This window comes from Condylostylus longicornis, unplaced genomic scaffold (genome assembly GCF_029603195.1).
Source record: "Condylostylus longicornis isolate FDR11 unplaced genomic scaffold, ASM2960319v2 ptg000107l, whole genome shotgun sequence".
NCBI lineage: Eukaryota > Metazoa > Arthropoda > Insecta > Diptera > Dolichopodidae > Condylostylus > Condylostylus longicornis.
Genome location: NW_026578075.1, coordinates 3,091,096 through 3,106,290, shown reverse-complemented (window position 1 = coordinate 3,106,290; position 15,195 = coordinate 3,091,096). Strand labels below are relative to the sequence as shown.

General features: G+C 23.7%; 1 protein-coding gene across 3 annotated transcripts in view; it reads left to right on the top strand.

Annotated features, from left to right (window-relative positions):
- The window catches only part of LOC129614271 (cytoplasmic polyadenylation element-binding protein), an 84,592-nt gene that overhangs the window by 3,945 nt on the left and 65,452 nt on the right, over positions 1–15,195 (top strand). For all 3 annotated transcript variants that reach the window (XM_055528800.1, XM_055528799.1, XM_055528798.1), the window contains one exon: positions 739–1,143. In XM_055528800.1, the coding sequence (XP_055384775.1) occupies positions 1,126–1,143 (18 nt within the window). In that variant the 5' untranslated portion in view covers positions 739–1,125. The remainder of the gene's footprint in view (positions 1–738; positions 1,144–15,195) is intronic.

Sequence of the window (15,195 nt, the reverse complement as noted above, 5' to 3'; positions counted from 1 at the left end):
GAAGAATTTAGTAATTAAAAGTTATGTAATTTTCGAACATTCTTTATTCAATATTCTTTTGTGTTATATTTGTGCCGTTGATATCAGAGAGAGCTGTATGACAATAAAAATTCATATTATTTAAGTGAGTTCTATAAAGAAACAACAGAAGTTTTATAATCAGGGAAGAATGTACATGTCTCTAAATAATATACAGGAAACTTTCTTCTTAACCTGTTAGTACCTGTTAGAAACCCAATTTATTAAATTTTATTTTTCTGAGAATAGTCTCCTATTCTTTATCTTGTATTTTTACTCTTTTAAAATCAATTCGTTCTGTATTTTTATGTTTTTGCGTACCGATTTACATTACAACACTGCGAACTACATATACAATAAAGAAAAATATAAGTAAAAATACAACAAAATTTGACAGAAGTAGAAAAATTTTCCGCTTTAATAAAAATAACTGCACAAGTGCACACACCCTTCGTAGTTTTTTCCAAAAAAAAAAACTATGTACATACTTATGTAAAAAATATAAAAAGTATATTTTTTTTATATATTTGTTTTTGTACTAAAAAGTATCATTTATCTGAATAGGAAACTACAATAGAGAGAACAGCGAATTGCACAACAAAATAATAAAAATAAACAAAAACAAAAAACAAAAATAATAATAAAATTTATTTGATTTTTCTCCTTTTTTTTATTATTATGTTTTTCTTTTCATATTCGTACCATTTGTGATTCTACAAGGACTCTACTATATTTGAAGCAACACGAGATACAAGCAGCATAGTGCAGCATTTGTGTACACCGAAACGAACGAAACGATTGTACTTTTATGTTTTTCTTTTTTATATGAAAAAATAAATGTTTAAGGAGCGAAAAGAGTGGAGAATAATAATAAAAAAAGAGCAGCTATAAAAAAAAAGAGAGCCAATTTTACAGTATTATCAATAATAGTAGATTCTGCAAAAAGGATAATAACAGAAAATCTCGTACATATATAAAATATTAAAAAAAAAATTTCACACATTTCAATACGTATTGGTATATGTATAATACATAAATATATAAGTAACCGTTAAATTTTTTTTTGCTTTGGAGTAAATTAGAAAGAAAATTGTCAACTTTTTCAATATGCCATCGTTGCAACAGGTATGTTTGGCTTTAAGTATTTGTTAATTTTCAATATATGCTTTAGTTTTAGTGTTGTGACAAGATATACATATATAAAAATACATATTATATACATATACATATTACAATTTAGATTTTTTTTTTGTTGTTGTTGTTGATTCATTCTATTTTATTCGTTATTTTATATTATAACTTGCTCTATGAGTAAAGTAGCCGTATTTACATGATGAATAATAATAATGAAAAAAAAGGATTTTTTTTTTTTTTTTAATGAATGATGAAATATTAAAATTGATCTTGAAAAAAGATAGGTAATTTTATGAGTGATTAAATTTGAATTAATAATATAATATTTTTATTAGCCATATAAAATCGAAATACATATGTGTACATAATATAAGTAGCATTTATGTATAAGAGTGATGATGATATTTCACGAAATATTTGGAAATTATTAATTGATTTACATTCTATGTCTATTAGTTAAAAACAATGTTATATGTATAGTATTTGTATAGTTATTTAAAAATCACATTTATGATGTGAAAATTGAAAACTACATGATATCAGAAACTTAAAAATTAAGCCTAATCAGCCTAATAAATAAATTTATTGGTCTTAATTATTACGATATTTCTGTAGTTAAAACCAGATAAACATAATTTTTTCCAATTATGGAAGTCAATTTAGAAAACAAAAATATATAAATTTGTTAAGTATTAAAGCTGCAATCAGAAATTTCATTTGGTAGTTGATTAAGCAAGATGGTAAGCAAGATGTGCTTACTTAAAAATCCCAACGATAGTCCTTGTGTATTGTCTAAAATCATTCTTAAATGTATTTATTCTCTTAATCAATTTTATTTATTCTTTCACGCATGCCCGGAAAAAATTTTGAAATTGTTATATTCAATTCAATTACCAGTTCCAATCTGATGCGTTCCATGAGATTATAAAAAATATCAAAGCGTGTTACAAATTTTGTTTTGAAAACTTACAACATTTTTGAAAAATTTTTTTGTTCGAAATTCTTTTAAATCGATTTCAGAAATGGCCAAATTTTTAGAATCCAAATGATAAGGTTCCATAGTTGATAAATTTTTTTAGGGTATTGAACTGTCTCATGGAATTCTAAAGCATAAATCTAAACTATTAAAAAAAAAGACTTTCCATTAGTGGTCATTTTTTTTCAATTGCAATCTTTTGAAAATGACAGTCCTAGTATACCGTTCAATAGTTCACAATAATTATTGAATTATTTTCGATACATCTTGTACCATAATTTGTTTATATAAAATTAATAATAAAATCGTAGTTATTTACTAGATTTTCCCTATTTGCAACAAAATATAAAAATCTCGAAATTGAAAATGATATACAAGAATTGTATATTTTTATTTACGTCTTATACTACTTATAAAATGATTTTCAGTCATTTGTAGCAGCTATCGCAGTAGGTCTTCAATACTTTAAAAAAATATTTCTAAGTAAAATATTTAAATAAAAAGATTACATCACTTGCGAACATTGATGGGATTTTGTAAATCTGACAAAATATTTCCGATTTTTTTAATATTGTGTGAGCGTTTTTAATATTATAAGGACGATTGATTTCATATTTTTTTAATTAAATTTTATTTATAAATTTATTATTTTAATTATTATCTAGATAATTTACTTCAAATTCTCGAAAACTAAAACTTTTCGTCTAGAAAATTTTATTATCAAATAATTTGATGTGAATCAAAATTAAAAAACTTAATCTGTGCTACAATTTTGGTGCGTAAACCTATAATGTTTACAACCATATTATTACATTGCGCTAAATATATAGTAGTATATAGAAAAAATACTACATCTAAATAGTAATATGAAAACTTTTATTGAATATGAAAAACAAGAAAAGCGTGGAACAGTACTAAATGAGAGTTGAATTACAAATATTTTATATGGCATTTTCATTTGATGCGTAGGTGAATGTAAGAAACGTGGTTAAAAATGTTTAATTTTTCTCAATTCTTTCTTTAGCATTATTTGTAGGTGCAATCGATTATTCCAAAAACGTATTTTTAATAAATATATATAATTGATTATAAAAAAAAAATTATAATTCTTTAATATTAATTTATAATAATACTTTATGTGAACTTATTGATTTCAAGAAATATAAGAAAAATAGGTATAATTTTTTTTTTTCGAAAACATTTCTGATAAATAATGAAATAAAAATTTAAAAATCACACATATAAAGCGGTCAATCACTTAATATGAATTTACAATACAAGAATGTTAAACTTAGCAGTGTGATATATTACAATGAGTGTAAACAAAAAATGCTCAATTAAAAAAAATCGCATGGTCTAATGTGTTTTCGATACAACATGAAATCGTAGTATTATTATATGACATGCTAAATAAAAAAAAAATTAATTAAAGTTGAAGTAAATCAATGGGTTGCAAAGTAGCACTTTCCACTTGAACGGATAATTATTACTTTCCTTTATATACTAACATATATCAAATATTTGCATACATATAGGATGAGTAAAAAATATAGTTGAGGGAAGTATTAACGTACTGATCGAATTCGACGGTTAAGTAAGGGAGTTAAAATCAAATATATTTTTTGATGACATGGCATTTTCCTTTAGTTTTTACTTTTACAGAAATTTTTAAGAAAGTTTGCAGTTTTAAGCAACTTTTTGCGGATTCTGAGGCGACAACTTGGGAGAAGTTAGAGGCTTTTGCTCTTTTTTGCTTCCCAAACCTGACGGACTGATGGACAGACAAAGTGAAATAAGTGAAATATTTTTTCTAATTTTCTTTTTTTGGAAAAGTGCTAAAAAGTAATATTTTGATTTTATTTCAATCGCATCTATTCGAACCACTTAAGAAGTTATGATTTGTGAACTACATATTTATTAGTCTGTTTTCCAAAACGAACTCGGTCAAAATTTATAGGCGAAAGCAAGCAAATTATTTATCTATTTCAGACAAATAAGTATTAAAATTAGATTATGTATTAGAATAATAATTTATTACTGTAAGATATGAACTAAATAACTTAGACTTAGACACTAAAAGAAAACAAAATGAAGAAACTTGGAAAATGTTTATATTTTGACAAAATCCTTTGATTGCACCTCCTAATCATTATTATTTAAAATTTTCAATTTTACGATTTTCACAGATTTTTAAGCACCTAACGACTTAAATTAAAGCTTAAGCAACTGGTTCCGCAAAGAGAATTTTGGAAGTTTCAAAAAAATTTATGAGAAAATGTCGGGACAAAAAAAGTAAAATAAAAAAAATTGAGTAAAACCGAAACTTTCCTAAAGTATTTTCCTTTTACTCCCTTTTTCTCACTTTCCTAAGTATTTTCAAAAGAATATCTAAAACCAAACCTGCTGATCTTTATTTAAAGCCCTCTTAAAGTTTTTTTAAAAACTATTTGTTTGAAACTTCTACCGGAACGGTAATTATAGGCAAAAACACTTAAGTATCTTAAAATTTCGCCAAATTTTCTTAAAATCTCTGTAGGTCGGAAATGGTTCCGATTTAACACTATTTCTGAACAAAAATTTTGCACATTTTCGATCCACTACTTATATGGTATAAGAGTAGATTTATTGAAAGTTTCTTTGTATGAAGGCAATAGTATTGATCCTATCAAAATTTTCATTTGTACTTTGTCGATCATTTAAATTCCTTATCAATGAAAAAAAAAATTGTGAATATTTCATTTTACTATCCACACATATGTATGTAAGTCTCTGATCAATATTTAAGTTTTATTTGAAAAACTAAACACTGTATGGAAGACAATCTTGGCTGTGTGACCGATATACTATTTCGCTTCATTTAAGTTTAACATAAAATATGTGACTATCCTAAAATCTTATGATTTATTTCTAAGGCGAAAATTTTTATTTTTGTTTTCCGTAAGATTTGTACTAATATGATATTGTTCAATATTCATGTACATGGTGTTTCACAAATTTTATTTTTAACTTTAAAATAACGGTATTTCAAATAAGTAGTTCGACTAGTGAAAATATGAGTTTGTAAAATTAGCTTTTTGTAAAATGAAACATTTCATGTAAACTTGTTTTTTGCTCAAAAAAAATTTTGATAATTTAGATAATTAACTTTGTTTAATATGAATCTTAATCTACTTACATACACAAATATAAGAATTAAGTTAATAAATTTTGATTTTTTTACGAATACAACCATTCCTCATACAAATTAAAATATTATGGCTCTCATATCTATTTTTCTCAACTCTATCTAATCAATTTAGAATAACTTTATTAGCCATTTATGCATTACTCTGTATAATTTTTAAATATAAGTGCAATATAAAAAATATTTAGGAATTTAAATATATTTATTTATATATATTCATATATATATACATACATATTCTGAATTATATGTTAATAATCATTTTAACAGTTACGTGACATTATTGTTTTATTGTATGAGGACATTATGTATATGTTCACACATATACTTATATTATACATATATTTATTAGTACATGTACTACATTTTATACTTTTAATTATATAATATAATACCGGATGTATGCAGACAGATATATGCCCGATTTTTTTTTTTTTCGAGTTGAGAAAATAAGAAAAAACATAGCACAATAATAATAACAATAAAGAAGATAAAAAAAATGTACGAAAGAAAAAATTAAATAGTCATAAAAACTTTGGTATTTTATAGAATCCATTTAAAAACATTTAAAGTCCTTACGAAGCTGCTGTAAAGTAATAAAACAAAGAAAACAATAAAAAAAAAAAAAACAAAATAAAAGAATTATATAAAAACATAGAAAAACATAGTAAATTTTTTTTTTCTTTCTTCAGAAACAATTTCCTTTTTGTTTTTTTGCTTTTCTTTGATAAACAGTACTGTAATGTTATATTGAACACTCCAATAATAGATTGATAAAATTCAATTTATAATGAAAATTATAAAATATTTCTGATGTTAGAGTTTAGTAGAGTTTTGTAAAGTTAACGCATTAGGAATAGTTCATAATGAAAATTTCAAAGCATAAGGGTACATAAATTTAACACCGAATTTCCGTGGAAAAAATTCTTTGATAATAAACCAAAAATTGTCTGAATCGCTTTTTACATTCACCTATTTTAAATAAAGTACTGTAATCGACAATAGACCAGTTTTCAAAATGTTAGGAAAAATTGCAAAAACAGGTTTTAATTTTGCAAACAATATGATTTTATTTTCGTTATCCAGTAAAAAATACTTCTATTTTATGAAACTTTGGTATATTTTTGTATTGTCGTATAGAATTTTATTAAAATATTCTATTTTTATTGGGTTTTTGGTGCTTTATGAGTATTAAAAAAGGTGTAAGTAACAAAATCATGTATAGAAAAAATTTTACTATGTTTAAGATTATTTATTTGTCAATTACTGCAGTAAAACGTTCTATTTTTGTTGCAGTCAGCCGAAATCTAATGAAATGGACAGCAATACTTGATTTTTAGAAGGCTCAATGAAAATTCTATTATATTACATTTCTAATTTTAGATTTCAAATACAGTATGATTTTGTGCCTCAGAACATAAATAGTTTCCTTTTTGAAAAAATAAATAAATGAGACTATATAAAATTTCATAATTCAAAATAGTTTTATATATGTATACATAGAAAAATTAAAATTACATATACATACATAAATTTAATAAATTTTCTATACAAAACTTAATAAATTTTATTTAAAAAAAAAAAACAATAATAAAAAAAAAGTTTCACTGTATTTATGAACGGAACATATAAAAATAAATGTGTATGTCCTTTTACCACATTTTTCACAATAAAAATGAAAAATCCCAAAAAAAAAATGAAAAAAAAAAAAAGAAAATCCGAAAAGAGAAAAAAAAAAATGAATCCAAAAGGAACACTTATATGAAAACCAGGAAGTTAAAACATTCAAAAATTTGTTAACTCATTTATTATTCATGGAAGCACACTTTTTTATTTGTTCGTTGGCTTTTTGAAGGTTCTTATTTTGCTTTATGAATGTCCTAACTAAATTTTATATGAGAAAAAAAAGAATATTCTAAACTCTTCATACATACATATATATTTAAGTCAAAAAGTGTGTATATTTAAGTATATATACATATATATACATGTTCATATATATATATATATTTAGAGTCATATGATAGTTATTTCTTTCATCACAATATTTATTCCCAAAATTTATTTTCTATATACATACATTTAATATATTGGATTTATTTATGATTGTATATATAATTTGTTAATATATATGTACAAGGCATATATTTATATATATATATATATTATTTAAAAAAAAAATACATAATTTTCTTTCCGTGTTATAAATATTATTGTTGTTGTTTTTGTGTAATGAAACGCATTTTCTCCATATAGTCCAAGGACATCATATTAAAGGCTAATATTATACCCTTTTCCATTTTCATGGTTTTTTGTTTTTCCCATACATTTTTATTATTTTTATGTTTACATATTTTTTTCATATATTTTTTTTTTTTGTTATTTATTTTTTATGTCATAGGCAAATGTAATGAAAATTGTTTTTAAATGTTATATGTGTAGTAAATGTCTCTTATAGTAAGTATATAAATGAGATGATGATCTGACAATATAATAAATATTATATAATATGTATGTATAGTATCGCGCGGAACTATTATACCCTTATACATTAATATATATATACATATATATATTAAAAATATAAATAAAAATTTTTGCAACTTTTATTGAAGGATTCTTATACATATTTTTCTCTCTTTATTCATTACACGCTTTTATATATTAATTTTAATTTTTTACTTACATTGCATCTACATATTCCATTTACATACCATATTTATATATACATATTCATATAATGTTTAAATGATTTTCATAAAATACAAATGTATGTATGTATGTATATAAAAGATTAAAATATCTGTGCATAAAAAAAAAAATGATAGTTATTAAAAATTTTGTTAGAGTAAATAAATTATTTTCGGCAAAAATTTATATTCCATTTTTTTTCTTTTTTGCATTTTATTCAAAACCCGAGATATGGTGGAATGTACATCTATGTATATATATATGTATCAATATGAATATATGTGTATCAAATATACATATATATGTAATGTGTGTAAAATAAAAAACAAAAAATTTTTTTTTTTGCTTTGTTAATATAAATGGAATTTAAAAATTCCAAATGAATTTGATAATATTTAATAGGGATATAAACATATACTTAAAGTGTAATTATGTATGCGTGTAATAGGTCAATAAAGGTCAAAGTATCTTTTGACATACACAATATAGGACAATTCGTCCTATATTGTGTATGTCAATCCCGTATTTTGTTACTATATATACACATTTAAATAGTTATAAACAAACGTGTTTTGTTTTTATATCAAGAGATTATGACATTTTGATTATTGATTAGATTTTTTTTCCATTTAATTTTTGAAATTATGCAATTTTGATTATAATACTGAGATCAACTGTACAAAAATATTTGCGGACCAAACAAACTTATAAAATGGAGACATTAGATATTTAAATTGAACGCGTTTTGTTTAAGTGTTTAAAAATCACGAAAATTCATTGAAATTTTATTTGATTTCATTGATATATAGAAGCTTTGCACAAAAGGGCGTCTCACTAATTCTTAACGCCTTTGATATTTGTAATTTTATATTGTTTATTTGATGTTTAGAAAAAAATTTTTTGTCTTAAATTTATTTGAAGAATTTATTTTCATGAAGGACGGACGTTTTTTTTAATTCTTACACCCTATGAACGCGAATTTCGCTCACTCTCATTTACTTTTTATTCACTTTCAAATCAGAATTCTCAGTATTTTATAATATTCAATATATTTCAGTTTTCTAATAATATTACTCATTTTTTCAATTCGATTTTTTCTCAAATTATTGACTGAACGTCTCACTTTCAAAAACAAAGTGAATAAATTTTGTACACATTTTAAAAAAAAACGAGATACGCAATATTGAATAATTCTTCTCATTCGAAATTTATATTATATAAAAATATTTGAGAATTCGTGCGTTAATTTTTTATTATTTCATATCTGGTTTATCTGGGACAAGGCAGTGTAGTGACAATGAAATTTGTGATGAAACTAGTCTTTATTCACAAATACAAAAATTAAAAATAACACTAGGAATTGTGATCCGCCAAATTTGTAAACTATGGAATATGGTTCCTTGTTGTAAATAAAAGTAATAAAATGAAATTTCACTGACCAATACTTTGTAAACAGCAGTATGTGTACAATTTCTGCTTCCTCGTACTCCGGCAGCTACTAAAAATGTTTCTTCTTTACAAAGAGCCTGTCGATTAACCTATGTTGAATCTTTATTTTTCGGAATATTGACTACTAGGATAACATGAATTTAGTCACTCACTGTTCATTATTTTTCTGTTATACAACAATCTAATAATGAAATGGCCAAACAACATATTCTGATTAAGATATGGAAATTGTGAAATTAGGGTGTCTATAGTTATAAGTTTGATTCTAGTTGAAATGTGATAAAAAATTGCACTGGGTGATTATTAATTTAGTAATTTCTTAAAATTGCTAAAAATTTGCATCTAAATCTGTTACATGCGTACAAATAAAATATTATATTTAGTAATTTTCTAACTTTATTATGTTGTAATATTATTTTTATAAAATTAATTTTCTAAACATAAATAAATTTAATATTTTTAAATCTGGAATTATTATAATATAGCGAAAAAAAAATTTCCATGTCAAGGATGTGAATAATATGTATTTGGCAACTTAAATTTTGCAGTTAATTTTTTATTAAACGATGGAAATTTTTTGCTGTTTAAATTTTGAATATATGTATACATATATATGTACATATATTTGTATTAAAATTTATTATTATGAGGCATTTTTTATGTAGGTAATAATGTTATTTTAGTGTGTTAATAAAAATAAAAAAGAGTTAAACCCTAGTTAAGCTGTTTGGTACCATTTAAATTTTAAAATTTTGATTTTATAGTTTGATTTAGATTATTTCTAAAATAACTTTTTAAAAGATAAGTTATTTAATTGTAAAAAGTCCAGATTCTTTCTTATTTTAAAACTCGTATACACTTTTCAATATGAAGTTTTTACGTTGCAAAAGAACTATTCATTCCCTACATTTTGCCTGAAATGTGCTCTATGGTTTACAGTAAACTTTTTTAAAGAAGTTAGTTTTGAAATTTATACGTCACTTCTTGCCCCCAATTATTCTGGGGTCTATATTAAAAATAATGATCAATAAAGAGAGCGAGATCTGGCAATTATCTAATTACGTCATAGTGATTTTGCTTAGACTCTTTTGAAAAATTTTCTCGTGGTCTAAAAAAAAGGGTTATTAATTAATGTTTTTATAAAGTGTCGTTTAAAATTTATATTTATATTCAAAATTTTATTGTAAATTCAAATATTAGCTATGTTGTGAACTACATCCATACTCATATTACGAACAAGAGAGTACAATAAACTATTAAATGATTTACAAAATTTATTGCATAAAAATAATAAATTTATGTTATTATAAAATATTTTAAATTTATACTAGAAATTTATGAATTTCAATAAAAATCAAATTTGGAAACAAAAAAAAAAATTTTAATAAAAAAAGAGGAAGTATTAAAAATGGTAAATTATAAAATAACAGCCTCACTCCTCAAGTAATTTTTAACGTTTTAAAAATTTTTTGAAAAAGTGTGTTCATTAATTTCACTCTGCCTTTCCATTTTTGTTTTGTAGAAAAATAGATCTCAATCAATGGATTTTTTCTCTATAATAAAATTTTACATACTTCTCGTCCTTTTAAAGTTATAGCTTCTCAAATTTGTGAAGATGTAAATGCATGACATTTCAAATCAACTATCAAGCAAATTTCTATAGAAAACATAGAATTTACTATAGAAACAAATTTCTTTGAACTTTTCTTCCCTTTCGGGGTATTGAGTCTGAAAGTTTGCAAACCATAGTTTTCAAAAAAGGAAGAATGTAATGATAATCGTTCTTTTACCAGAGAATGTAACCGAAAAGCAGCCTTTCGAGATAATTTTACTTCTTGTAAAATTGTAATTGGTAAATTGTTATTGATAATTAAAACATTATATAAAAAAGGTTACTGGGGACGAGAATTACAAAACACGTACTCTTGATATTAATACGCATTGATAATGGTTTTGAGAAAAATAGTTCGACAAACCTTTGTGGTTCGCCAATTTGTACTTTTAATATTGTAAAATTTGTACGATGTAATTGTTTTTTTCTATATTTGTACAAAAGAAATTTTATTAAAAATTATCTTAGTATATTTAGGTCATTAAGGTTACTTGTGGTACCGCCATATCCCTCTTATTCCTTTTGTTTCTTGAACTAGATCAAATTCTTCAAATATCGGTTATAATTCGCAAAGGTTGCACATCACCGAATGAAGCAAAGCCCAAAAAAAATCTGCTTACAGTTTGCCAGAACCGGTAAACTGCATAAGAAGTGGATCACCATCTCCTCCATTTCAATTACAACAGACCTGGTTCGCGGGTTTTCCTTTATGCACACTGCGCTGAAAACGTACACATTAGAACTAAAATTTCTAAGTCGCAGCATTAAACAGTATGCAAAAACTGTTTACGCAGTCTACAAATTCTAAAACTTCTAAATAATCAGTCGTTCGAAAATAATAGAAATTACATTGTTTACGAAATTGTATCTCAATACTTCTCACAATCCAATTCACTGCAAAATAAGAAATTTTACAAAAATTTGAAGACTTAAAGATAACTTACTTTGATAACCCTTCAATATCTGAATCTGCCATTTTGAAATTTAAATTTTATTTTGAGTTTTAAATTAAAAAAAAAACAAAAAAAGAACTTTCATGAGGCAGCGACAAAATTTATATTAGAGGCACTTTATTGCAGCCAGTAATTTTCAGTGTATGTAGCGTGAATTTTCGAACGTACTAACAAGCTAGAACTATTGTAGAACTGAATAAATTCGAAATTCATAAATTCTTGTCTCAAGATTTAATTGAAAAATGTGTGATTTTGTCTCATTGAAGATCTTTCGTTCTATTTTTAAAAATTCAATTAAAATTTTATAGGTCCCTTAATAACAACCAATATGAAAGAAGTGTTAAATTTTAAATTATACAATATTGAATTTGACCAATAATTGTTTTCAATTTATTTAGGTATTTAAAAATTTATTTTTCCAAGTTAAAACTTCTACACCTTCTTTCATTTGAAATCAGAATTCTTTATGCCTAAACTTATTTTATACTATTATTATAAATTTTCGTTTTTATTTTTCCACTCTTATATTTTGTAAAACAATGAGAACATTGAAACTTAGTGTAAAGTTTTCGTAGCTGCATTGTTTTTTTTTTTATTTTTTATAAATTCCTTTTTATTTTTTTTTTAACAAGATTTTGTTTTTTATTTTATTTCATTTTTATATTAAGTGTGTTTTAAGAAGTTGTATTTTCCATCAAAAACCAGATAAAACACTTTACCAATTCCTTCATTTGAAGAAATGATCCTTTTCCTTTTTTTTTCTCCTTATGTTCGAATTTCTTAGTTTAGCAATATTTTTTTTTTTTATTTTTACTCTTTTATTATTTTATAAACACATAAAACTTTATTTGAAGACAAAAAAAAAATAAAAGAAAAATTATACGAACTACGATATTTGTTAAAAATTTGTGTAGAGCCCAAGAGGAAAAATCAATCGAAAATGGAAAGAATGGATAAAAATGAGAAAAAAAAAATAGTTTCAAAAAATTTACGTGGACTTTTGATAGCTATTTTTATTTATAAACGCGTCATTACCAGATGTAGGTTTTTTTTTGGAAATGCTTCATTTTAATCGAAGTATTTTCAAGCCTTCTCATTCAATTGAGTACTGATTAGGGCTTATTGATATTGATTTGACATTATACTTCTTCTCATAATTAACCAAATGATCAGAATTAAGATTAAGAAAACAATTTTTCGGCTATTCTTCATTTCTAATTTGCTGAAAAGATTTTCCAATAAAATAAAATATTTTTCATTTAAATCGAATGAAATTGTAAAGTGCCTTAATTTGATATTTTGACACTTTTTTGTATTTCTTTCCAATTTGTATATGTGCTCATATATTGTCAGACTACAATATTTAGAGAGCAATATAAAAATAATTTACGCTTTTCAATATGTAAATCAAATTTAATCTTGAAAGCTTCATATACAAGATCGTAAAAATCGAAATTTTGTAACAGCGGTTTGCCATATTTAGTAAAGAAATGCATTTAAAACACAAAATAGTAAATTTTTAGTTTCTCTAACTTTTTACATCTTTCAAAAGGAATGAGGCGGAACATTTTACAAAATCTATATAAATTTTGTAATTTTAGACAAAAATTTTTCTCTGAAATATAATTTGCATTTTTCGACATATTTTCTGATTTTGTTTTATTACGATTAAATTTTGTATTAGTATATGATTCAAATTAATTAAATTTGTGCCGGATTTGATAGATTGGTAACTCTATAAATTAAAACAATAAAATTATGAAATTACGAGTAAAAGAACAACGAGATAGAGTGAAATTTTTAGATAACTGTGGGTTAACTAAGTATGAAAAAAAAGAGAGAGGGAACGTAATACGATTTATTCGTGCGGCATAGGGTACAAAAACACAGAAAATTAACAACAAAAACAAAAAAAAATAAAAAAATGTTAAAAAATAAAATATTAAAAACAAAGAGAAAATGAACATCCTTTGTATTACACTTTTTCGCATTTTACTGTCACACCACAAAAATTCCTATGCTTTGTTTCGCCGTTAGATTAAAAACATTTTATTTTATCTTTTTATATTTTATTGTTATTGTTATTTTCATTTTTGTGATAATATTGTTGTTGCTGTTGTTTTTTTTTTATACGTTTTAATTTCGCCTATGTCCTGTGTCTACAACACCTTTTACAAACCAACCACATAACAAATCTTTCTCTTTTTGAATTAAGAAAGAAAAAAATCTATGCTATGTGCTATCATTTTTTTTATTTTATTATTTTTTTTCTTTAATACTTGCATATATTTATATAAATTTATGTGTTTATTATAATATTATGTTTGTATTTTCATTTGTAATGCATATGAATGTGGGTATGATGTGCAACAAGCCGGCTACTACACACAATTATTTTCTTAAAACACAGAAGTGCTTTTCAGAATTTTTTTGTTTTCTTTCTTTCTTTCTATTGTCGTTCTTTTCTTCATATTTTGTTTTCATTTTAGTTTTTCTGGAGTTTCTGGGGGTTGGAGAGTTGGAAAACTTTTTCTTTTAGTTTTTATTTTCTAGCCCTTGTATTATATTGTACCGCTAGTATGTTTTTTTTTTTATAGACATTTTATATTTTCTTCAATATTAAAACATTTTTTTAGTTGTAGATTTTTTTTTCGTTTTTGTTATGATTTTGTTGCATATTTGCGTTCTTTTATTTTTTGTTTTACTCATTTTGCAATATTGTTGTGCATATTATTATATTTTTCATTTTATTTCTTAGTTTGCTAAACTTTTATTATTCTTGCTATTTGTTTGAAGCTCATACAACAACTTCAAATTAGATGTTTTCATACAAATAACAAATGGCAAAAAAAATAAAAAGGATTCATTCCAGCTTCAATTTTCATTGTTTCTTTATTTTTCTTGTATTATTTTTCGTTTTATATTTCTTGAACTTTAAACAAGAAATAGAAGTATACTTACATATAAACAATAATTACAAATATCGGAAATATTTATAGGCAAAAAAAAAAACTTTATTATAATTTATTATTCTTTCATTTTGTGGTTGGGATTAGAATGGAAACAGTATAAGAGATTTCATAAGTTTATAATTTTGGAGTGGACAACAAGAAATGTTTTTCAATTTAAATATAAAAAAAAAAAACCAATCTTCATTTAAAATCAATGAACATTTCTT